The sequence below is a fragment of the Agelaius tricolor genome, unplaced genomic scaffold (genome assembly GCF_023055355.1).
Source record: "Agelaius tricolor isolate 1412-34295 unplaced genomic scaffold, bAgeTri1.0.p SCAF_17, whole genome shotgun sequence".
Lineage (NCBI taxonomy): Eukaryota > Metazoa > Chordata > Aves > Passeriformes > Icteridae > Agelaius > Agelaius tricolor.
In genome coordinates this window covers 16,130,332-16,156,144 of record NW_027269277.1, presented here as the reverse complement: position 1 = coordinate 16,156,144, position 25,813 = coordinate 16,130,332, and the positions used below count along the sequence as shown (strand labels likewise).

Here is a 25,813-nt window from a genome sequence, read left to right as displayed (position 1 = left end):
AGTGGGGAAGGGGGGTTACAACAGCATGGTCAGAGGAAAAAGAGAAAAAGTAAAAGATGGAGCTTGGCTTGAGGGAGCAGAAGTGATAGGGATGAAGGGTGCAAGGAGAAACCAGAACCACTCACATCTGTGAACTGTGGGGTGACAGTGCTGGTGTGAATGAAGCTATCCCTAACTGAAGGGTCAGGAGGGAGAGAAGAGGGAGCTTCAATCCCCTTTTGTTGCAGTGTGTGCATGCTGTGTAATCTCTGGGTGATGCTTATGATTGGAACGGGGCTGGAGGAATCAGAACTTGCAGACCTCGATCTTTCCTTCTGTAAACTCGTGTCAGGCTGATGAACACCTGAACTGTGCTTTAAGAGACAGGGACAAGGCTGCATGTGTGAAGAAACTAAATAATGGAAGCCCTTCAGCTCCTCCTCCTCCTCCTCATAATAGCTCACATCCCCTTTCCTTCCCACAGCCAGCTGAGGGAAGCCTCTGGATTGCTGAAGGTGGGCTGAGCTCATACTTTTCAGCCCTCTGAAACAGCCAGGAGCTTCTCCCACTCTGCAGGAAGCTGCTGCTCTCAACAGTGGCAGCCAGGGTAGAAAGGCAGCACAGACTGGGACAAGAAGTGAAAGTGTCTTGAATGCACCAGTGTCCCTCTGATGCTTGTCATTCTCTTTTTTTGGTAATTGCTTGCAAGCTCCATGTTAACCCCAGAGCTGTCAGGTGGCTTTTTTCCAATACTCACTGTGAGCCTCTGAAAAAAGGAAGAGCCACCACTGTAAGTTGCCAAATGAGCAATTAGCATGTACAGCACCACATGCCTTTTCCAGAGGCAGGAGCAGACTCTCAGTGGAAGTGATTGAAGGACACCTCCTTTGTCACAGCTCAGGTAGTTCGTTAGCCAGCCAGGCCTGTTACAGCCAAAGAGCTTCTGTAGAAAAGAAACCCTTGCAGCAATCAGCTGAAGATAAATGCTCTCTGCAGCTCCTTCCCTGAAACTTTTCCAGACTGTGTGCTTTTCACTGTCCTTAGCCAGGCCAGTATGAATGCAGCTTGGTGGCCATATGGACAGCCAGGCAAAGAGCCAGTTGGGCAACCACAAAGTCAGCTCCTAAATTAGTCACAAAGGCAGCTACAGAGCCAGCCATGTAGCCACAGAATCCACTAGCAACAAAACCACAGAGTCACCAAACCTGCTCAGCCAGCCACGTGAAGTTAACAGTCTGGGCAGCTACAAAACCAGATGGACAGGCACTTAAAGCAACAAAAAAGCCTCATCAGAAACTCCAAATTCTGAAACTTTGCTGATTTTTCTGCTTTAGGAAGCCTCATGTTGTGATGCCAATGTCTGTTGCTTTTTCCTAGGGGAGTACATGGTGATGACAGTTTCTTTTGACCTAAGCAGACGTATGGGTTACTTTGCCATTCAGACCTACATTCCCTGCATCCTGACTGTTGTTCTTTCCTGGGTTTCCTTCTGGATCAAGAGAGACTCTACGCCAGCCAGGACATCTCTGGGTAAGAGACAGGATGATGCATGTCTGATGCTTGTCAAACCCTGCCAGGCAAGCAGACTGGCAGTGTTGGACTACAAAATCTCCTGAAGCACTTTGCCATTTTCTGGCATTTTTGAGCTTACCAGAGAAGATGCCACTCTTTCAGCTTCCTGTGTGTAACACTCCACAGCTCAACCAAATCTCCAGGTGTGCTGGCTTGGGCTGCTGGATTATCTCAGGAGAGCACCTCACTCTTCTCTTATGGCTTCATGTGAAACCCAAGCACAGCCTTTTCTGGGGGAAATCTAGGACTTTTGAACAATTGATTAATAGTAATAAGTAGAAGCTGATTATTGTTTACGTTATACATATATTTATAGATTTTCTAAACTACTAAGTACACACTTTTTGATTGGTACTTTTGTTCACTCATTTTCTGTTTGTATTTCTTGGAGTATATGATTGGTTACAGTCTAGGTGTTTTACAGTCTTCTGTTATCTAGTTCTTGTGGTCTTGGTATTTGGTTTCTCAGCCTCTTCTTTCTTAATTTAACACAATTTTTGTTCTAATAGTCTTGATGAATTCTTAAGGTTTCGATAACAATCTTAGAAGTAGCTTGGCTGGTGCACACTTGCAAATACATTGCAACACTTTTCCAAGCTGACAATGGGATCTTCTCAAGCACCAAAAGGGAGAGAAAAGGGCTGAGCTGTGGCATTGCAGTGCTGCCCAAAGGGCTCCTGTCACAGGCACGTTTTCCACATTTCCTCACTACTTCTCAAGGCTCCTGTGCAGGGCTGCTGACAGGAAGGTTGTAGGGTTAATGGGCAAAGTTGCTTGGCTGCATCCACAGAGCCCCAGGCTCTGGCAGGAGCTGGCAGCCCTGTAGGTACAACCTTTTTGTGTCAGTCACCCCACAGGACCCGGGGAGGGACAACAGCTCTGCCTGTTGTTGAGATTCTCTCAGCAAACTGCAGTGGCTCCTCGAGGCAGGAGAAATGCTTCTGTTGATTGAATGCTGCTCTGATAGGTGCTGGGGACATCTTTGCAGTTTTCAGTAGGTTTTGGCTGTATCTGCATTTTGCAGCAAGCTGTGATTCCCAGTGCTGTCCTTCCTATCAGCCCTGCTGACTTTGCCTTTAATTGGAGGCAGCATTCCCAGCCCTGCCTGCAGGTCTCTGTGGGCATGGAGAGGAGAGGAGGGGCCATCAGCTATTCAGAGCCCATCCACGATGGCCATGTCTCCCCACCTCCCTCTCAAAATTAATTACTTTGGTGCTCCTGGAGGGGGGAGGAGGAGGAGGGTGTCATTCCCAATGAAGGTGAGGGTGTGCTGTAGTCTGTGGCTGGTAAAGGAATGAACAGCAAGAGGAAAATGTGCACAGCTCTGGTGACTGTCTCAAAAAACAAAGGCAGGTTTCCCCAGGAGAGGGGCCCCTCTCTATGGGAAGGGACTACAGCCCATGAAGAATAATGTATTCTCTCCACAGCCCCTGTTGTACTTTACACAAATGATCCCCAGCACATTCTGAGCCTGCCAGCCTACATGAGGGAGATGTAAACTGGACCAGTTCCACTGGCACTGCAAAAACATGGGAAGTCACATCACATCTGCTACTGCAAGTACAGCAGGAAAACATGAAAATCTTTGGCCATGCTCACCCCCAGAGCCACTGAGGTGACCTCAGGGAAGGGTGCCAGGTGGATGTAGGTGGATGCTAGGGAAGGAGGAACAGGTGGACTTCCTGCTTCTTCCCCACATCCTGAAAATCAGTGGATGAGATCACAGGACCAGCTCCTGTAGCTGATCCTTTGTTGGCTCCTGACACTTCATCTCTGGAAGCAGAAACGTGAGCGCTGCTGCTCCTGCAAAAACAATTCCAAGCCCCACTCATGTCAAAAGAAATTCCTTATCACCTCCTACACACTTGCCCTCTGCATCAAGGGATGGATAGATTGTGAAGAGCTGTCTCTGAAGAATAGCCAGGAGCAGATTGGAAATTTATGGAATCAGACCAAGGCAATAAAGGGAACCTGTATCTACTACAGGGCAGCCTGATGAGCAGGGAGCAGAACAGCACTGGCAGATTTTTCAGGACATTTTCCAAAGAGCACAAGTGCTCTCAATTCCCAGGTGTAAGAAATCAGGAAAGGAAGGCAAGAGACCAGCATGGATGTGCCAGGAGCTCCTGGTCAGACTAAAGGGTGAGAAGGAAATGCACAGGCAGTGGAAGCAGGGCCAGGTATCCTGGAAGGAGCACAGGGACGCTGCCAGTTGTGTAGGGATGGGGTTAGGGATGCAGAGGATACTAACACAGGCTTCTCCAGGTTTGTCAGCCAGAAAAGGAAGGTCAAAGCAAGTTGAATACAGCTGGCAAACTGGTAAAAATGGATGAGAAGGAGGCTGAGGTTTCTTTTTTGCTTCAGTCGCCACTGGCAGCCTCTCTCCCCACATTCCACAGTGGGTGGGCTGCAAGGCAGGGAGAGGAGCAGCAAAGTCCCTCTCACTGCAAGATCAGCTTTGAGACCACCTGAAGAACCTGAAAATCCATAAATCTATGGGACCTGACAAGATACATCCCAGTGCATGGCTGATTTGGTTTCCAAACCACTCTGTGACACTTGAAAAGTCATGGTAGTAACCAGAAAAAGGGAAATATTGCACCCATTTTTTCAAAGGGTAGAAAGGAGGGCCCCAGGAACTACAGACCTGTCAGCCTCCCCTCTGTGCCTGGGAAGATTGTGGATCCTTCTAGAAGCTGTACTGAGGCACATGGAGGACAGGAGGTGAGGGCAAGCCCTGCCTGACCAACCCAACCTCATGCAGAGTCTGATTTTCCCGCTCATTTACCACTGATGGTCTGTGTGATATTGAGTTTTGAACATCATTCTTTCTCATAGAGCATTATCAGAGGGTTCCTCAAGACCAGAGCCTGGCTGAGCAGAGCCAAAATGGGACCAGACAGCCAGAGCAGAGGGGAAATGGGGGTGTTCTGAGGGGTGGATGTGTGTAGAAGACAGATGTACTCCTTGTCAGTACTTAGCCAGCTGTTTTCTCTCTCAGGGATCACGACTGTGCTCACCATGACCACCCTGAGCACCATCTCCCGCAAGCACCTGCCCCGTGTTTCCTACATCACTGCCATGGACCTCTTTGTCTCCGTGTGCTTCATCTTCGTCTTCGCCGCTCTCATGGAGTACGCCACGCTCAACTACCTGGTGGGAAACAAGAAACCCCTGGAGCACAGCCACAGGAAAGCCAGGCTGGTAGGTGGATGCTGCTACAACCCCAAGCTATTTAAAAATATCCTTCCTGAGCCTGCATTGGAAACTGCTGATGTGGTTTAGGGCCTGACCCATACTGAGTTCACCCAGTGGGTCTGAGAGGTGAGAGAGACACAGCCAGAGAAAGCAGCTGAGGCTCCCTTAAAACAAGGAAGCCCCTGTCAGAGGCAGGTATGCTCTGTGCCCTCTTCAGAATTGCTGGAGAGCTCATCAGAACAGTTTAGAATGACTCACATGACTGAATGTAAATGACACTCTAAGACTCCTGTATCAGTTTGATCTCTGGATTAGAGAGGTATCTCAGGTCACAGAGATGCAGAAACTGACTTTTCTTTGTGTCTTCTCCTGAGTGTGAGGATAGTGAGCCCATGGTGATCATCATTCCCTTCATCCTCATCCTCTATCATGAGATCTGCCCTAGCTCATGGCAGGTATTTCTGGCACATGAACTGAAAGAGGCCTCTGACCTGGGCAGAACTGAAACAGAAAAATACATATCTCTTCTGGGCCAGGCTCATTTCCCTCATACCCCTGATTTCCCATCCTCCTATCCCAGGGTGGACAGAGCTTTTCTGTGAGGCTCCCGATGGGCCCAGAGGAGTCACACACACACAGCCTTTCCCCAGCTTTTCTCCAGTAACAGGCAGCAACCAGCAGACACATCTGGGCTGTGTGCTGTGTCTTCAGAGGCAGCTGAGCTCAGGGAAATGAGGGAAGAGGCCAGAACAGATCGAACAGGTCGTGTTCCTGCACTGACTGTTACTGCACAGATGGGCAATCAGCGCAATCAGGCCTTTGCTGAGTCGGGCTGTGCCCTGGGGTGCCGGGAGAACGCTCACAGTCACGCAGGGAGCTGCAGCTCCCCAAACGTGGTGATTCACAGCCAGGTGCAGAGACTGGGCATGATCAGTCATCCCCCTCCACTGAACTGCACCCATGATGATCTGATCTGTTGCCAGCTGGGCGGGGGTTGGTGTCCAGAGCCCATTTTTCTGCCTTTTCCTCCCCTTTAACCTGCCTGCCTGTCCCCCTCACAGCCACCTGCGGGCGCACAGGTGATGCCGACCTTCACCGCCATCAACATCAACCACATCATGCACTGGCCCCCGGAGATAGAGGAGGATGAGGATGACGAGCCCGGCTCCCCGTGCCTGGAGGGGAAGGAGTGTGAGAGGTTCTTCTGCTGCATCGAGGACTGTCAGACGGGGATGTGGCGGGAGGGACGGGTCCGCATCCACATATCCCGCCTGGACTCCTACTCCCGCGTCTTCTTCCCCACCGCCTTCCTGCTCTTCAACATCGTCTACTGGATTGCCTATCTCTATCTCTAGCCCTCCTTCGTCCTCAGCTGGAACGGGCAGGGCACCAGCAAGAGGGGCTTCTCGAGGGGCATAGAGAACAGCATCTCTCCTGTTGTAGTCAGCTGTCAGTCTGAGCAACCCGACCTGGTGATTCCCTCTTCCTGCTCTCTCATCTCTTCTGAGAAGAACCAAACAGCTTTTTTTTTTTTTAGCCTTCTAACATATCTTTTTAGAGAATCTACCCTTCCCCAGACAGCCCTCTCTCCAACACCACCAGCATTGTACTCCTTGTAAGATTACCCAAAAACATCCTATTCCCATCTCAAGCATTAGGGATTTTGTCAAATACAAAAAAACCTTAATGTATTTCATTTTTCCATCCAATCCTACTCCGAAATTTCAAGGCAAGTGATGGCAAATGGAGTTTTCTGCATAGTTATTAAGACTGCAAAGGAAATAAAATACATCTTACGACTTCTGCACCACTTCCACCAGAACAGATTTTGTGGGGTGCCTGAAGCTTGGAACGGTCAGGAGGAAATAGTGTGGACAAGGACAGCAGTGCAGCTCTCCCACAGTAGCTGGGCTTGGCTGAAACGTTTTGGGCCTGCCCAGACATCTGATGGTGGCACTGACGAGGATGGAGTTGCTGCAAGCCTCCCCCAGCTCCCCGCAGAGCATCTCTGAAGCATTCCTCACAGATCACTCCAGGACACCCTCCCACTGAGACACTGCTCATTCCCACCCCACGGTGATGGAAAGCATTTCCAAGCTGGAAGGGCCCACCTGCCTTACTGGAGCAGGCTCCTCAGGGCCCACGGTGACATTTCTGCTGTGTGACCAGGACTCAGAGCAGGCTCTGCAGTTGGGCATAGCCAAAAGAGGGGGGAAGTCCTTGTGAGAAGGGCCAGAAGAAGCCTCCTGAGCCTGCAGTGAGGTAGTTCTCTCTGGGCTGTCCCACATGGGCTGTGAATCACAGAGGGGCAGTGCTGTCCTGGCAGGGACACTCGCTGATGCCATCAGATCTGTGCTGGGTGGTCAGTGCCAACCTGAGGAAGGGGTATAGGAAAGGGAACACACAGCTTCCAGTGCATTCCTGCAGCTCAGATGTGTTCCCTTCTCTTTTTTTTTCATAATTGCATAAAACAAGAGTTTTCACTCTAACTGGATGGCTCCTCCCAGTTGCCATCATCACTTGGCCTGTTTCCTCATAAGATCAGGAAATGGAGTGAGTTGTCCCTGATGGATTTTAAGAAGGACAAGCGTAGTGAGATGGTCCCATCTTAAAGAGATGGAGAAATGCATTACACAGTTTCAGCTGGGGGAGAAACTGCATAATAAAGAAGAGGAAACTGAGGCCCAAGGTCCATAATGTGTCAACTGGCTGCCTCCCCATTTACACCAGCTGCTGATGTGGCCCACAGCATGATTGTGAGAAGCAGTGGGCTGTTAATAGTTACCTACTGTGTAAATTAGAAACAAAAAGATCTTTTTTAAAAACAGCATGTTTTAGAAAAAAAATTAGGACTTAAAAGGCTTGTCAGGAGAAGGAAGCCAGCATGGCTGCAGAGGAAAAGTTAGGAAAGGCTGGCTCACAGGACAGCTAACAGGGGCAGGAGGTTTTAGATATTCTTGGAGAGCAATTTGGTCTGGTTTAAAGACGGATTTTGACGCTGTTAAATCTGATCTGAATAATGAAGTGTCATGTTTAATTCATTCACAAATGCAGCCTTACCTGGGTTCCAGATGAACAGCTAGAGCATCTTATTAAGTATACAATAGTACAACACTCAGCTAAGTATAACCTAATGGGGTCAGACCAGCAGAGCTCTGAAAGGGGAAATTGTGCCTGTCTAACCTGTTACAGTTCTTTTAAAATACCAAGGAAGAGATAAAGGTTACTCAGAAGCATAATTTGCTTAGCTACTCCGACAGCTTTTGAAAGGGAGGAAAGAAATTGTGGCGGGCGGTTCTAACTGAGGAAATTGATTTAGCAAAAGAATTATTAAGGAGGTTCTAATTAGAGGAAATTAACTGAGGAGAGGGGGGAAAAAAAGAATTGTTAAGGAGGCTCTAATTAGAGGAAATTAATGTTTTAGAGAGAAAGACACAGAGAGGGAGAAGTCTAAGAAAAGAATCAAAACAACTTGCAGACAAGGGAAGCTGCTGGGTGACAGTGCCGACTCCCAGCCAAGCTGGATGATGTTCTGCTCCCAGTAGCAAAGCGTTATTAGATGTAGCAACAGAAAAACCTCCTATGACTCAGCCCTACACCGACAGGGAGCTGGATTAAACAGGGTCCTGTGATCTCTTTGGGGAGCCAAAAGGAAAGAGCATCCTGGATTGAAAGTGGCTCACACGCCAGGCTCTGAGTGAAGCACGTCCTCCTCGCCTTTGGGCAGGCAGCTGTCGGGGCTGTGTGGGAGGGGACGCCCCGGCGGCAAACCAGGGTCTGTGCCAGATCCCTCCCCAACAGGATGGTGGCTTGAACGGTGTGCAGGCACTGGAGGCTGCACTGAGCACAGGGAGCAAAGTGTGGAAGGGAAAAATTAACAGCCCTGTGCAACAGAGCCCGAACAGCTGCAATTTGCTGTAGCTTCGAAGCTCTTGGTGGACACAAATGATTGTCATGGGCACTGGAGAACAGACCTCAGTCCTGAGAGCAGCAACTTGTTGAAATTAGACCTTTTACAAAATCAGCCAGGAGAGAAATGGGGTGTACAAAAACCTAAGAGGACAAAGTAGACTTGAAAGATTGTAAGATTTCACCAAAAAAAGATAAAGCCAACACACACCTAGGTAATTGAACCAATGATGGAGGATTTGACAGAGGAAAATAGTCTAGCGTGGGCTGGAGCACAAGGAAGCTGATTACTAAGGCTGGGGAAGGAGGAGGGAGGGGGCTTTTTGGCTTAGGGAAGTCTGTGCCCATCATCCATAGCACAATAAATAAAGGCATGCACAAATTCAATCATGTTTTTAATTTTCTATAGTATCAAAAAAAAAGGAAAAAAAAAAAAGGAAAGCTAAGAAAAGCCAAAAAGAAAAATCTGCCATTCTTTTGGAATGACTTTGCAAGGCTCCAGTTTCCTTATAGAATAGTTTTTTCCAGCTTTCAGGAGGGGACCCAGGGCACAGAGACATCCAGTAGCTGTGAGTCGCCCAGCTCAGCTTGGCCCTGGAGTTGAGCCCCTCTGTGCCCTCCTAGGCTGGCATTAGACACAGACCAAAGCCCTAAGGCTGAGCTGTGCTGCTCTGGGCAGGGAGCACAGAGACACCAGGGCTGCTGCAAAGCTCTGAGTTTGCTTCAAACACCTGCATGGCTGTGCTGCCTCCTCTTCTCATGGAGGTTTCACCATTCTCCCCTTCCCAGGTATTTGGTGGAGGAACTGTCAGCCTCACAGCCAAGTGGGCACTGGGCTTCCCTCACCTCCTGCCTCCCCTTCCCAGGGAGCAGCCAGTCCCATTCCCACCCCTGCCATGGTGAAGACAAACACACCCAGGGCAGCAGGAGCAGGGCAGTGACCTGTCCCTGTGTGCTGGGCATGGTGAGGCCACTCCTCAGCTCCCCAGGTCAGTTTTGGAAAGGTCTGGAGCACAAGCCTTGTGAGTGGATGTCTTGGTTTGGAAAGACAGGAGTCTGCTAAGGAAGGCAGGAGCCTCCCCTGAAATGGAGAATGTAAACCTTCCCCACCCCTCTGAATTGCTCTAAATTTTAAATTAAGGGGCTCTCAGGCAAAAATATGGGAGCAGGAATAACAGGTCTTTATTAGGGAAGAAAATAAAAAAGATAAAATAAACAATAAACAATGCAGTAAACTAAAACAACACTGCCAGAGTCAGAACCCAGCCTGACACCCTGTGGGTCAGGGTGCTGGCAGCAGAGCCATTGGAATTGTGGCTCAGCCCTCCTGCAGTGCCAGGGGTGGCTCTGCTGGAGCAGGGATCCTGTAGAGAAGGATGGATTCTGTCTCTGAAGATCCAGGGGAAGGAGAGGCAGCTGCTGTTCCTCTGGGGAATCCAGTGCAGAAGCCGTGCTGGTGTTCCAGAATCTCCAGATTATATCCAGGTAGGAATGCTTGGCTCCTCCCCCTGGGCTCACGTCTGCCAATGGGATGCTGTAGCTCTTATCAGCCATGCAGTGACATTCAATGGCTGTTATCAGCAGGTGTCTCCCCGAAGGAGGAGTGGGTGTGGAAGAGATAAGGAAAGCTGCCCACTGAACAGAAGCCAGCTGCCATGCAGATGGCAAACAGAATACAATTTGCTTGGCAATCCAGGACAGCGGAAGCTGAGGGAGCTGGGGGGGCTCAGCCTGGAGAAAAGGAGGCTCAGGAGAGACCTTTTTGCTCTCCACAGCTCCCTGACAGGAGGGTGTGATGAGGGGTGGGTCAGTCACTTCTCACAGATAACAAGAAACAGGATAAGAGAAAACATACTCTAGTTGTGCCAGGGCAGGTTTAGGTTGGATATTGGGGAAAAATTCTTCATTGGAAGGGTGGTCAGGCTGTGGAACAGGCTGCCCAGGGAAGTGGTGTAGTCCCTGGAAGTGTTTAAAAGATGTGGAGATGTGGCACCTGGGGAGATGGTTTAATGGAGCTCTTGGCAGTGTTAGATTTACATTTGGACACAATGATCATAAAAGGTCTTTTCCAACCTAAGTGATTCTGTGATTCTATCACTCTGCTAGCCTCATACCTAATGATGGGGACTGGAAATTATGGTCTCAGCATTCATGTCTTGTGGCCTTTCTTTGGAATATAAAAGGAAATCAGGAAGAAGGTTGATTTTTCATTTCTCTGCCTCCAATTCCTATTCTTCCCCTCCAAACTGTGCCACATAAGGAACCATTTTTAGCCTGTATGCTCTTCAGGACAGGGATTCTGTTACTGTGTGTTCGTACAGGGGCTGGCACTCTGGGGCTTGGTCCTTAACTGAGATTTCTGGATGCTTCTTATTATACATAATAAACAACATTATACCGTGCCCATCCTTACCACTGTCTATCTACACCTTGTAAGAGGGGTAAAAATTGTCCCCTGGCCCCCTCCTGATGGGGTTACTAGAGCTGGTTAATGAATTTATGTCCAGAGAAAACTATCTTGTTGGAAAGCAGGGGAAAATGTCACTGATGTTTTTGATGGGTGGTGGATATTTTTGGGTTTGTTGTTTTGCTTTAGGAAAGGCAGAAGTTGCCTCAAGTCAGCACTGCTCAGGAGCAGTCTCAGCCATTCAAAGTCATTCTTTGTAAAGCAGGAGAAGGCCTTGCTTGTCCCCCTCACTGTGTTGCCATTGTAAATAAAATAACTGATGCTTCCCCCAGTGTCTTGGGGTGGAGGGGGTTTGGCAGTAATATTTGGTGGACTTTATTTCAGCCTTTCTCTATTTCCATGCATGCTGGTGACTTTTGGAGCAACCACAACCCAAAGGACAACCCCAGCTCCGAAGGAGGCCTCACCCAACAGCCACCCTCTTGTCCCTGGGCCACACAGCCACATCTGTGTCACTTTAACCTTTTCATCATTTTATCCCCCTTTCTTCCCCACTTTTGAGTGCCAGGGGAGGCGTTGTTATTTAGCACTGAGGCACAGGGAGGAAAGGTGCTGCTTTCTGAGTGCCCTGGGGCAGAGACCCCCGGCCCACAAATGGAGCACCTCCACCTCTCCCTGGCACACTGTGCATCCCTCCAGGATTCAGCAGTTCCCAAAATGTTAAAAACATGAGGTCACGAAGGGGGAGGGAAGGGGAGAAGAGAAAGTTATATTAAGTTGTTACTTTTTATATTCCTGATATACATTCATTATAATTTGTCTTCCTCTTAATGCCTGAGAGTTGTAGGCCTTGGGAAGATTGAATTTAAGGAGAACGACAGTGGCCAAAAATGTTCCAAGCTGTGTGCCTCAGGGTAAGGGAGGAGACACAAAAATTCCTGCTGGATGGGATGGGGTGGAATGGGATGGGATGGGATGGGATGGGATGGGATGGGATGGGATGGGATGGGATGGGAACTGGCTTCCCTCATGGAGAAATGGCCCCATCACCCAACACAACCTCTGGCAGCCCATGAAGGGCAGGAGGCACCTGCTGTGAAGGGCTGGGGTAGAACACACCTTGCTCCCAGTGTTGCCATCAGAGTGGGTGAGGAAACCCAAGAACCCAGGGGAAATGCACCATTGCCTGCAGAACTTCTATTTTTTTTTTTTTTTAAGGATTGTGCATGAGAAAATTGACTCAATTTTCTCTCTGAAGGACTCTCAGGTCTTTCAGGTTGGTTTTTTGTGGTTATTGATGCTTGACACGATTTTACCCCTCTCTACTTGTTTTTTCCCCTTCTACCCACAACTTCCAGAAAAAGTAAATAATAGAGTCTGGGCCCTCTCTGTCTCAGCCACACTTCTGGCACCATCTGAGCCTCGGTGAGAGTCAGAAGAATGCAGGATGGAGGGGAGCTGGGAAGGCTCAATAGCTGCTCTGAGCAGGTCGGCATAGCAACATCTCCAGGGAGAGCACTCCATGGGGTAATTTCCATTCCCTTTAAAGCCCACTTGGGCTGCTGGAGTGGTATAAAAGGGACTCAGAAAAAGCCTGTTAATTAGGATTAGCAGCTTCAGGAACATCAAGCCACAGTGCTCTGAGCTGAGCCATTTATCTAAGAGAACTCAAGGCTCTTGACTGCCTCCTTCACAAGGCACAGCATACCAGGCTGACAACTTTGAAATCAGATGGCAGAGCCATCTTTGAGGGAAGGGCCCCACTCTGGCTGCTGAGTGGCTCTGCAGCCCCTCTCCTGTGTTCACACCACACTTTCCTGGGCTCAGGAGGCACAGACCCATCTCATCAACACAAAGTGCACGGGGTGTGAAACCCACAGAGGGTGTGAAACCCACAGGGCACATGCTGGGTGCCCCTGGGTGAGGTTTTGGGATGATTCATGTGCCATGGATGTCTAAAGAGCCCCAAGAGAAAGCAGCCACTGTGGACAGGAGGTGTCACCATGCTCTTTCTTGGACTCCTTGGAAAAACAAGGCAGGGGCATTTTCACAGCTCCTGGGATATGACTTTTATTCAGCTGCCATAAGGTTCCTGCCTTTCATCATTCTGCTGCATGAAAGGCCCAAGGAAGGTGATAAGTCTGTAAAAATGAAACCCATCCTTGCAGCAGCCTGTATCACACACATGGGCAAAAATAAGGCTGCAGGGAAAGGTTGAGTCACTGCCAGGCTGCCATTGGGCTGATTTGCATCTCTGGAGTGTTACTGACCCTGACAAACCTCCTCGGGAACTTTTGCTGCCACCTCCCCTTGCCAAATGTGTGGTGAAACACAGATGTCTCCCTCACATTATTCTGCTTCTCTGGGTGTTTTCACCTCCTCAGGGTAAAACACTACCTGAATCAGAGATGAGCTGCAGGCAGAGCTGCCCATCTGGGACTGGAGTACAAGTTTCCTGGTATAGATCACTTTTCCTGGAGAAATAACTTTAGGTCTGGTCAAAAAATACCCATGGCAGCAATTCAGTCCTTCACACTACAATCTGGTTTTGAAGATCATGCAGTGCAGGCCTGCTGGCAGCCATGCTCTCAGCTGTGCCCATCACAAAGGAAAAAGTCCTTTGCCATATTGACTGCTGGGCCAGGTTCAGGCACCTCTGAAACACATTTTAAGGCAGAAAGGGTCCTATAGTCTCCTCCCATTCTAGCCACAGTAACCTCAAAAAAATTATATATAGCAGCAGAACCCCACCAGGCCAGAAAGACAGGGAATCCCTGCCCAAGAGTTTACTGTCAGCACCTTGAAAATGCTCAGTGTCTGCTGTGGTCCTTGCCATGAGGACATTCCATGAGGAACATCCTTCACCTTCTGTCACAGCCAGCCCCCCCCCCAGCATCCCACAGAGATCAGGAGCTCAGGGAAGGAAGTCAAGACAATGTGTGAGAAGGAAAAGCTGTAGTAAAGATTTTTAGTCAGCCAGAACTGTCACACCTCAAAAATAACAGGTACAATAACAATTCTAGGTGACTGAATGTCTGAGTAAGATCACACATTGGCTAAAAAGGTAGAAACACAGAACTGAAGAATAGTTTGGGTTAGGAGGAATCTTTCAATTCAATCTAATCCAACCTCCCTGCAATGAGCAGGGAAATGTTCATCTAGATCAGGTTGCTCAGAGCCTCAGAACCTGACCTTGGATGTTCTCAGAGATGGGGCTTCTACCTGAGCAGCCCATGCCAGGTTTTTACCACTCTCATTATTAAAAAAAAAAATAATTGTCCTTGTGTCTAGTCTGAACTCACCATCTTTTAGTTTAAAACCATTATTCCTTGTCCCATTTTGGCCCTGAACCAAAGAGCAAAAGGAGCTGCACAGCCCCTGTGCCCCCTCTGCCCAGCACCACTGGGATATTAAAGCCTAACAGCCGAGTGTTAGAACATGCTGAGTTCATTCAGGCATTTCTCATTAGTTTCCCATGACTTCTCAATATCCTGCCTCTCAATATATTCATCTGGCAGCAAATTAGAGATGAGGGAACGGCGTCTCTCCCTAAGTCATCCAGAGAACACAAAACGACGAAGCAAAATCACAGCAGACAGGGAAACTTCTTGTGAGTCATCATCTTCCCTCCTTCCCCTCTCCCTTTTCAGCATTGCTGATAGCCCCAGGATTGCTCCATGAAGCCTGGAACCAGAAGGTACCATTCCTGCTCTCTTCTGGCTTTCATTTCACATAAGAAAAGGAAGAAAGCAGCAATTGGATCTCTGTGTCTCTATTTCAGACATCCTGTACATGCTCTGCTGAGACTGATGGCCCAGTTATGCCAAATCCATGACATAAATTAACTTTTCCCTTTCCCTTTGGTCCCTTTCCCACCATGCCAAATAAGTTCTTACCCACCCACCATCCCCAAAAAAGGAACACCAAACCAACAAAAGAAACAAACCCAAACAAATGGATTCATCAAAGAGAACACCAGAGCAGTTGTGATCAGTGCAGAACAATCCAGGGGTGCTACACATAAAAGGAAGGAAAATGGTCTCATGTCTGTAGAACAAAGAAAATGCTTTTGTCAAATCCTCAGATCTGTGTGTTCAAACTGCAAGGCAATTTCAGTGGCATTGGTTTTGCTGTATCCTTCCACATATTTCAAATTATAGCTTGATCATCAACTTTCACTGCTCAAAAAGGAAGATAAAAACTTGCTCTAGGCTGCTGTATTTTAAAAAACCATTTCTGATTTCTTTGGCCAAATTTTCAGAACAAATACATTTGTCCTTGAGATACTTTTTATTTGATCTGCATTGATATTCACAAAGTAACCCACTTGTCCCTGGCTGAAGGGACTGAAATGTTTGCTCCAGAGACTTTAGATAAGCCATTAATAAATGTTGCTGGGTTTAGGGGTGATAGGGTCACTATTCCTTGTGGATCTATAGGTGGCCAACATTCCTACAGTGTTTAGGACCTGAATTCAAATTCACTACCAGTGTATATGTATCTATTAGGGGAAAACTTGGCAGGTTGAAACCATCCCCATCTTTCATTAGCTAAAGCAATAGAAATAGCTAGTTTGGAACTCTTGGAATCCAAAAGTGCAGAAAACTGGGTCCACATACACCATCTCACCTGTGAAAAGGGGGATGGAGAGAAGTGAGGTCTGGGAAGGGAACACCATGTGCTCAGCTCATCCCTGGTTCTGCCACCTCCTTTCTGCTCTGGGACTCCCTACACTGAGGCTGCTGCCCTTGCAAACTGGAAAATCTGCATTAAGTGATGTGCAAAGCCCATCCCAACACACAGGAGGCTGCTCACCCTGTTTGGTCCCTAAGCCACATCCACACACAGAAACACTTTTTGACACCCAGCCCTCTTTCACCTGCTGATTGTCCCAGCTCCTCTCCAGGGGCGTTGGTTTTTCTGCTGCCTCTTGAAAATACCAAGCCAAGAGAAGAGACCTGGCATGCTGGAGCTCTGGAGTGTATGGACCATGCTGGCTTTTACCACTCTGGGCCAGCCAGAGCTCCAGGCTCTCCAGGAGCAGCAATCCATTGGGCTGATACGTGAGTTTGCAGGAAGAAAGAAGAAAAGCAGGATGTGACTTTAGAAGAGCTTTTACTCCAAAAGCAGAAGAGGTTTTTACTCAGGTAAGTCACCTGACCTCACAGGTAGTTCATGACTTTGGATGGAACGAGCACAGAGGGCAAAATAAAATAAAAAAAATTAAAAAAAAAAAAGAAAGAAAAAAAATCCAAAAATAATATAGATTTTCAGCCACCTAAAAATGCATCGGAACAGAAACAAGTTCTCACTGTGATCAGATTCTAGAGCAAAGCCAGAGCTCTCCTCAGAAGATCAGGCTCTTTGTTGGTGGCCTAAAACAGCCTCTGTGAGGATAAAGCACAAGGACCTCACTTTCAAGCAATTAAAAAGCCTCCTGACCCCCAGCCACCCACAGCAGCTTGCTGTAACACTTCCCAGACCCAGCCTGGCCCTACACAGTCCCCCTGCATGGAGACAGGTGAAAATTGCCTCCTTCCCCAGAAATCCTACTGCTCTCCCTCACTGGGCCCCAGAAAATGACATTATAGCCACGCTGCACTCAGATGACCCCCAAGGGGTCTCAAGTGAAGAGGAAATAAATAAAACAGAGGCACTTTGCTTTTCCTCCATACAACCCAGGGCAGCTGGGACACAGCCAAGCTCTTCCTGCAGCCTGAAATGGGAGAGGGTCCCTGGCAGGACCCTCATCTCCCCATCTCAGGGATGGCTCATTGCATGGGCAGATTATTCTAGTGCAAATTTTATCTTAGCTAAAACTGGAAAAAGTAATCAAGGCAAATGCAACAGCTCAGAAGGAATCAGAGTAGGATTAGACATTTATATGAATAAGAATAGCTTCTGCACTTTGACTTGCTGTGATAAAAATAATAAGAACCTCAGTTTTCACGCTCCAGGGCAGAAAAAATGATCTCTGAACAAGGTGTTAGAAATAAATTTCCTCTCACCACAGTGGTCCTCAACTGCCCGGGTCACAGAACAGGATCTAGGGGTGTGTGGTAGCCCCTGCTGGAGACAGAGCTGGCTGGAAGCCCCTGGGCTTGCTCAGGAGCATGAGATGGGTGCAGTTATCAGAAATAAATGAAGCAAGGCCATCACTCCCTTCCCTCTTTGCATTTCCTTGCTAAATCCCAGCCCACACCAAATGAAGACCAGGTTGTGCACTGGATTCCAGGGATCTCCTCACATTCTCTGGCTGTTTCCCTGCAGAGATGGATCACTGCCACCCCTCACCACCTCCTCCTCCAGGCTAAGCCTTTAAGTGGTAATGGCCTGAGCTGATTAATAAACTGGCTTGAGACTGCTGATCTCTTTGCACCATTAAACCTTTCCCCAGCGATTCCTCATTAATCCCTCCCGAAGTGCTCCTAGATGAGGTTGTTGTTAGCACCATCAATCCTTTTTAAGGCCTCAATTTGCAGAGGAAAGGAGCAGGGAAGTGCGGGAAAGGGTGCATTTGTCAGGGGAGCCATCTGTTCCCCGGGCTGCAGAGAGCCCAGTGCCTGCTGCCAGGTGAGGGCTGGCCCTGAGCAGCACACAGCACCCACCCCAGGGCAGGACAGCCTGCCCCAGGCACCTGGCGGGCTCAGGAAGGCCAGGAGAAACTTCTGGCATTTATTTTCCTTAATTGCAGTGCCTTTGGCTGGGGGCAGAAGGCTCAAGCACGCCTGGTCAATGATGAGCTCCTGCTGGGATCTGCAGAGATGCTCTCAAATAAACAGGTCTGGGACAGCAACCACCCACAGCACTGCTGCCTATAGGCCTGAGCAATCCTCCCGGTCTTAGCTCCTCTTTCTAATCATTAAAACAGCCACATCTTCAGCCAGAAGACTTGATTTGCCTTAATTCCTTTGGAAAGTGGAATTTTGTGAACAATGCATGTATTTATGATTGGCTTTTCGCAAATATTAAAATGAATATTATATGTGTTGTGTTAGATAGTTATGCTGTAGTAATTCTCTTAAGTAGTGTGTTAAATATAGTTTTAGGTTATAAAAAATGTTAAAATAGAAACTATGCTGTGTAGGATACTTTTTTTAAAGAAAGGACTCACAGCGAGACAGCAGCCACAGGACACCAAAATCCTTCAGAGAAAAATAATTTATTGCTGCCTTATCAGAAGAAATGAACTTCTTCCTGCCTTGAAGGCACTGTCAGGATTCAGAGGAAAAAGTTGACACTGCCCAGACAGAATCCTGTGTTTGAATGGAATTTATGCATCATATATGAGGTGTATGAATATGCAACAGGCTGTTGCTTTTAAGGGTTAATCCTTTGTTAACGTGGGTCCTTTTTTAGGCTCATGCTGCCCAGAAAGAGGTACCCAGACTGTCCATAACTCTTTGTTTTTATTGTCTCCTATTGTCCTGATTCAATTTGTCCAAATTATTATTACTCTAATTGTATTACTATTTTTATAACCATTTTATTACTACTAAACTTTTAAAATTTTAAAAACAGGTGATTGGCATTTTTCACAAATTTCAACCACCCAGTCCATAGCCCCCTGCCACTTTCAGCCTCTTCCCTCATTGTCAGCACACTAGCCCTGATTGTCTTTCCTTAGCTCTTCCAGAACTTTCTCACATCCTTAAATGTCATTACTTTGAGCCATGCTTGGGGGCTTGGAAGCAGGATGGTGGCAGCAGAGGTGCTGAACTGTCCCCACCACTGATGGTGGCAGCATGGAAATCACGTCTGCAAAACCACAGCCCAATGTTTCTGCTTTTTAACCTAAAACCTCACAGCTATTTTTTTTCCCTCCCCTGTGTCTGAAAACTTGCAACTTTTGAACTCTGGGTTTTATGTCCGTGTGAGCTTTTCAAATGAATGTTTTAAGATCAGGTTTTATAGATATGAGGTCATATAAGCCTGTCAGCTGGAACCAAGCTACAACTGTGGCTGCACACAGAGCAAACTGTGCCACTGCTGCTAATGATCCACTGGAGTGCAGGGGAGGGAGAAGGGACAGAAGGGAGGGAGGGAGGGATGATGCTGGCACAGAAACTGTGGACAGCAGTTTCCTTCTGGAGCCACTTGTGGGAGGGATGGCTGCCCAGTGTTCAGGCAAACATCAGAGCAAACAGCTTCAAAGCTGAAATTGGTATCTTGATTTCACCATGATACCATTGTGTGCAAACCCAGGGCACAGGGAATATTTCTGTGTCTGCTCTGGGGTGCCCTGACCCCCAGGGCAGCACTGACTCTGACCCTCACTCATGGAGAAAGTTTCCCAGACTTCAAGATAGACTGGAATCCATAAAAGTGTGAAATAGATTATAGAGAGCAGTGTAGGTGTGTCACTTGGTGAGAAATTGAGGTTTGGGGATTTTTAGTGAGTTGTGGATGGAAGCAAGATGGAGGGCACAGGGTGTCACCCTGGGTTTCTTCATGCTTCTTCTTCCTTCTTCTCCATGGGTTTGGGTGGCATTTTGTAATTGGGCAGAAAAGTCCCCACTTGGGGCTCTCTTATTGGGTTAAAAGGGAAAATAATCTAGGTGTCAGTTCTTAATTGGAGTTTAATCTTAAAAGACCCCGTAACAAGAGATTGTTGGCCATTTTTGTGGTGCCTTTTCAGTGCGCTGAGCCTGGTGTGGACAGTGTGCAAAACTCTAGATAAGATAATAATAAACAAGAACCTGAAGACCAAAAAAATCCAGTGCATCTCTCTTTCCTGACACAAAACCACTCCAGGAGGGTCTCCTCAGACAGGGGAGCCCCCAGGGAGGGCCCAGCCTGAGACCCAGAAGTCAAGGAATTGGCAATAGCTACCCCCAGCACCATTGCTCCCAAAGTGCTGGAACCCAGGGCACAGGGAATGTTTCTCTGCCTGTCCTGAGGTGTCCTGACCCCCAGGAGAACACTGCTTTTAACCTTCACCCATGGAGAAAGCTTCCAAGGCTTTGGGATGAACTGGAATCCACGAGTGTGTGAAATAGATAGTGGTGTAGTTTACCACAGGGTGAAAAACTTCTGAGTTTTGGGGTTTTAGTAGGAAGGTAGATGGGAGACAAGATGGAGGGTTTTGGGCATTGTCTGATCTCCTTCTTGCTCTTCATCTGTTCCATTTTCTGCAGTGTTGGTGGCACAGGGGGATTGGTTAGAAAGAGCCCCAATGCAGATGTTGTGTGAACAGACAAATAATTAGTTATTGTTGGAAAGGTAGAAATAAAATTTGTTCCAAGAGTTAATTGAACAAAATAGTTTTAAACGACCTTGAACCTGTCTGTCTTGTGACTTTTGGTGCCTTTCTCTTTGTGTGCTAAGTCTGGTGTGCAGACCCTGTGCTGAACTGTTGATAAGAGAAAAATAACCACCTGAAGACCAAAAAAACTGGAAGTCTGTTTGTTTCTCAATCCTGGCACAGAACTATTTAGGGGTCTCCCCATCAGGGGATCCTCGGCGGGGTTTTCACACCATGTCCAAGAGGGGCAGTGAGAGGGAAAACCCCTGGCATGAGCACAGCTTGGAAAAGGATTTCTCCATGCTTGGCCGAAGAGCTGATCAGTGCTGTGCTCCTGATTACACCTCCCATGTCTCTGTGCTGCATTTGCCAGCTGTAATTTGGAAATGACCCTGTCAGTCCTGTGATGTTGGAGTTCTGGGTGTTGAGAATGGATGTTGAGAATGGAGTTCTGGGTGTTGAGAGTTTTAGACTTTCTATACTAACAAACCCCAACTCCCAAGAAAACACCACATTTAACCTAACACCATAGAGAAAACTTCCAAAATTAATTAATAACACTAAGATTACAAGTGTGTAGTTAATTAAAAGTGTGTAATATCACAAAGTAGAAAACTCAAAGTTTAAAGTTTTAGAGTATAATAATATATTTAAAACTAAAATAAAAGTTTTACAGCAGTAACTAACCCTTCCTCTTCACCTTCTTTTTCATAAGTTTAAGTAATTTCCTGTAATTAAACAAAAAAGTCCAGATTATAAATGTTGAGTAATTTATTATTAAATTAAAAATAAATATAATTTAAGTATCATTTCTTAAATAATTTAACTTTAAAAAACCTGATAAAAAATAGTAAACCATTTTATTACTTATTAGCAAAATACTATAAAACTCACAACTTATGAATAAAAAAATAATAAATACCTAAATCTTAGTTTTAAAATATAATAATGTATATAAAACTAAAATAAAAGTTTTAAAGCAGTAACTAATCCTTCTTCTTCATAATTTTAAGTATTTTTTGTAATTAAACAAAAAAGTCTACATTACAAACTTTGAGTAATTATTAAGCTAAAAATAAAAATCACTTGAGTATCATTTTTAATTAAATAATTTAACCTTAAAAACCTTATAATGAAATTAAAGGGCATTTTATAACTTATTAGTAAAATATTCACAACTTATAATGAGCAGGAGTTTTCAGAGGCCATGGTGGCTTTGGCAATGGTTTGGTTGGTGCTGAGCACACCATGTATAGCCAGCAACAGCTGGACTCCACAGGGGAAAAAAGGAAACCACACACACATGCAAAAATCATCAGTCAGGCTCCTTTTAAATGATTAATGCAGCGCACAGAGAAAGGCTTTTCAGCTCTCAAATCTTCCCATGATTATATAAACCTGAACTCCTTGCAGCTACTGAGGAGCTGTGTTTGTTTGTGGGCATTACCAGCTGCTGTGGTGTCAGAAATAGAGCAGAGAGGGAGGATCCCATGGGCAAACAGAGGAAACCCCAAATTGCCCCAGTCATTTAAACATTCAGGGAGATAAAACACTGCAGAGAGGGTCTGGAGTGAGCAGTGCTCGAGGGAGGGAGGGGTTACAGCCACCACAAAAGTTGTTTCTGCTCTCTTGGGTCCATACAATTAATTATGGTTATTAATTATTTATGATGTTACATAAATAAGTAATAATTAGTGCAATAATCACCTCAGCCACTGAAACTGTAGAATCACAGAATTATTTGGGTTGGGAGGGACCTTAAAGACAATCTTGTCCAACCCCACTGCCATGGGCAGAGATGTTTTTCACCAGACCAGGCTGCTCCAAGCCCCACCCAGCCTGGCCCTGGGCACTTCCAGGGATCCAGGGGCAGCCACAGCTGCTCTGGACAACCTCTGCCGGGGCCTGCCCACCCTCACAGGGAACAATTGCTTCCTCAAATCTAATCTAAACCTGCCCTCTGTCAGTTTAAAGCCATTACCCCTTGTTCCATCACTAAAAATCCTTGCCCAAATTCCCTCTCAAGCTCTTTTGGAGGCCCTTTAGTCTCCCTTGAGCCTTCCCGTCTCCAGGCTGACCAGTGTGGTCCTACTGCCCTGTTCCCCAGCCCTCTCTCTGTCCAGGGAGAACCTCCATGAGACCCCACATTCATCCCTAGAGGATGGATTCCCCCAAATCCACTGCCCATTTCTGTGCTGGTGACCCCCATGGGCTGTCCCAGGAGTGCTCACACTTGCAGCAGGATGCTGTGATTTCTCCCTCTGTGATTTCTCCCTCTGTGATTTCTCCCTCTCTTCCCCCTGGCTGTGCACATCACGGCCCAAGAACATCTGAGAACAGAGGGCATTGCACTGCTCTGAGAGGTTTTGTTTCACCTTAGGGCTTCACAAGGAATTACCTTCCTCATGAGGAGTGACCACACAGAGGCCCCATCCCATCCCACAGCCCCTACCTCCATCCACCATCAGGTAAATCAGGAGGACAGGGATGCCCCAAACCCCCTCCAGCCCCTCTCCTATCCATCCCATCAACTGGCACCTCGTGCACGAGGGTTCAACTGCACCAGAAATTAAAATTAACACATTTCACAATGCCCACACCCTGAGGAAACACCAGCCAGCTCACACCAGCAAAGAAACAGCACCAAAACCCAAGATTCAGCTCTTCTTCTTCTCCACATCCAGCCCCTCTCCCCCCAGCAGGCAGGTCCCAGCAGCCAGGCCCTGGGGGTGACCAGCAGGTGACACTGCCCAGCCTCACGGGGACTTGCATAATGGGGAAGTGTCAGAGATTAGAGACGAGAGAGCAGCGGCTGCAATATAAAAGCAAACTGAATAATTAAAGAGAAGAGCTGTTCCTTGCAGAGAACAAAATGAAAGAGTTGTGTGATTTGAGCAGAAGTGACCTTTACACTTCATTACAAGGAGGTGGCGTCCTTCTGGGGTTATTAATATTTCCAGCTGAATTAGCTTGGGTTAAAAATGGCTCAAAGGAATGAAGAAGGAGAGGGAGAGTGAACAAAAATATATCATTCTGTCTTTTTCTCCTCCTCTTTGCTTTTTACTTTTTCTTTTTTTTTTTACTTTTTTTTTAATTTGTTGGCTTGAAAGCAGAAGGGGCTGAGTGGCCATCAGGAAGGAGGCTTCATTAGAAACAGGGAGAGCTGCAGGGTGAGCTGGCTCAGGGATCTTCCCTCCACCCTGGCCGTGCCTCAGAAGCAGCCTGTGGTGCCTCTGTGGCTGTTCCCACACTCACACTCAGGGCACACAGGGGGCTGTCACCCACTGAGCTGCAGACACGTCACAGAACTGACATTCAGGTGGCTCTGAGCCAGCAGTGGAGCTCTGGCATGGAGTCAGGGGGATCTCCTAGGGCAGCCGTGCTCCTGTGGCCACTGTTCACCACCCTGTGGGCCAGCTGATTCCCCTTGCCACGGAACATCAGTGTGGAAAGGGACAGCCCTGCTCAGCACATGGTAACCCACCCTGACACAGGGGACAGACAAACACCCTCCCTCCAAACAGACACAGAGCCACGGCCTCCATCAGGGCTATTTTAGCAGAGGGCAGACCACAGAAATGCTGCAGCAAACAGAGCTGCTTCAGTTCTGTACTTTCATCCAGAATTCATACACACACAGGAAAGGAGCTTCACCTCAGCATGTCCCTGCAGGGGCAGCCCCACACAGCCCCACAAAACCAATAAAGCCCCAAAGCACTGGGTGAATTAAATGAGTAAAGTTCAGCTCAGCAACCTGAACCTAAATCCAAGCTGCAGTTTTGCTGCTCAGAGCCTCGAGGTGAACACAGTTGTGCTTTTTGCTCTGATCACTCAGTCTCATTTTAGTCCCATCACTGAGATGCAAAAGTGTTGTTACCTTGATGACACAGCCAGACACCTGCTTGTTTCTCCACAAGCCCTGCCTGAACAATTTCTTTTACTGCCTCTCTCTGCCCAGCAATAACAGGCATCAGGAAAACCCACCAGAGCAAACAGAAGGGGAGAGAATCACGAAAGCAGGTGCACATCAATGAGGAGGGAGGGTGCTGGCTGGACCTGCAATCACTGCCAGGGCTGCAGTGTCACCACGGGGCTCTTCCACAGCATCCTCCCCACCCTCCCAGCAGGGCACCTTGGAGGGGGCTCTTGCAAATGTCATGCAAAACCACAAATCAAATAAAGTCTCGAGGCTTTTGATCATGAAATGGCCACGGTGGCAGCTGCTTCTCCTCCAGTGGCTGCTGAATCACAGCCCCTCACTTATTTATAGGGCTCCCCAGGGCGCTCGCAGGCGAGTGGATGACAAATGCCAAAGAACATCCACCCTCACCCCCACAAGGTGTTGTTATCCTGGTGCAAAGGAGATGCAGAGTGAGGAAGCAGCACCCTGGCAGCTGTGCCAGACGGGTGGAGGCAGGCAGAGCACCCCAGACACTTCACCCACCAGCCAGTGCCTCCAGCACCATCACTGGGAGCTGCTCCCAGCAAAGGCTCTCTACAGGGTGTAGCTCATGTCCACAACTAATTCCCACTGTTTTTAGTGGGAATTACTAATTCCCCATTGGGTTTTGATGCCATCTTCACTTTGACAAAGGGCAACACTCCTGTGACCACAGTAAAGAGCACAGTGGTGCACAGAGCAGATTTATCTGGGCTCTGAACTGATTCCAGGGATGGAGGCCAAGGTGCTGATGTTCCAGAGGGAGAAGCAGCAATAGATGCTGAGACCCAAAGTTTTCCTCTTATTGCTGGAGGCTATTGCACACGGGCCAGGCATTGAACAGTTCCAAGGGCAAGGGAGGGGAAAATTCAGACTTAATATGGCCTTGGTGCTAGGAAAAGGCATGAAAGTGAGGTGAGAGGAAGGAAAAGGCTGAATCTTCCCCAGGCTGGGTCAGAGAGGTAGGAAAACCTCTCAGAGGAAGCAAAGGTGGACAGTACCACCTTGTTCTGACCTTAGGAGCATCCCTCCCAGGTGATCTCCACCAGGGCTCTGCTCCAGAGGGAATAAATCATTTCCTTTGCCATAGTGCCAGGGAGCTCTCTCTGGGTGCATCCACAAACTCTGTACAGCTGACAAAGTAGGAGTCAGGCAGCAGGATCTCCATTATCAGAGATGATTCACAGGCCACAGAGATCACAGCTTGCCTTGTAGATGTCACTGGGACCTGGCAGTCCAGGAAAAGCATCTTATTTATAAACTGGGACGAATTATGACTGCTGAGGTATAGCCCACAGGGGAGCTGCTGCCTGCTGTCTGGAATGGAATGACTCTTTACATGATCCATGAGGCTGCAGGGCTCCTCCCCAGGGCTCTCTAGCTGGGAAAGGGCTCCCTGGGCAGGTGTGCAGAGCCCTGTCTCTCACTGCCAGGCCAGGGCTTTCACAGGTTCCTGGTGTTAGCTGGGCTGCTGGAGCTGGTTTTTAATTCAAGTCATCATTCATAGATTAAATCTGAAGTGGCTCTTTGGACTAGACTTGTTTTCTGTGAAAACTGTCACATA

At 47.7% G+C, this 25,813-nt stretch overlaps 1 protein-coding gene and 1 long non-coding RNA gene across 2 annotated transcripts in view; one reads left to right on the top strand and one right to left on the bottom strand.

Annotated features, from left to right (window-relative positions):
• Positions 1 to 11,060, top strand: part of LOC139597388 (gamma-aminobutyric acid receptor subunit gamma-4) — a 41,137-nt gene extending 30,077 nt beyond the window's left edge. The window contains exons 7-9 of the mRNA XM_071442693.1: positions 1,357 to 1,509; positions 4,553 to 4,755; positions 5,811 to 11,060. Coding sequence (XP_071298794.1) covers positions 1,357 to 1,509; positions 4,553 to 4,755; positions 5,811 to 6,104 — 650 coding nt within the window. The 3' untranslated portion in view covers positions 6,105 to 11,060. The remainder of the gene's footprint in view (positions 1 to 1,356; positions 1,510 to 4,552; positions 4,756 to 5,810) is intronic.
• LOC139597389 (uncharacterized) overlaps positions 9,517 to 25,813 on the bottom strand; it is a 47,578-nt gene continuing 31,281 nt past the window's right edge. The window contains exon 2 of the long non-coding RNA XR_011681586.1: positions 9,517 to 9,759. This is a non-coding gene — a long non-coding RNA (uncharacterized lncRNA). The remainder of the gene's footprint in view (positions 9,760 to 25,813) is intronic.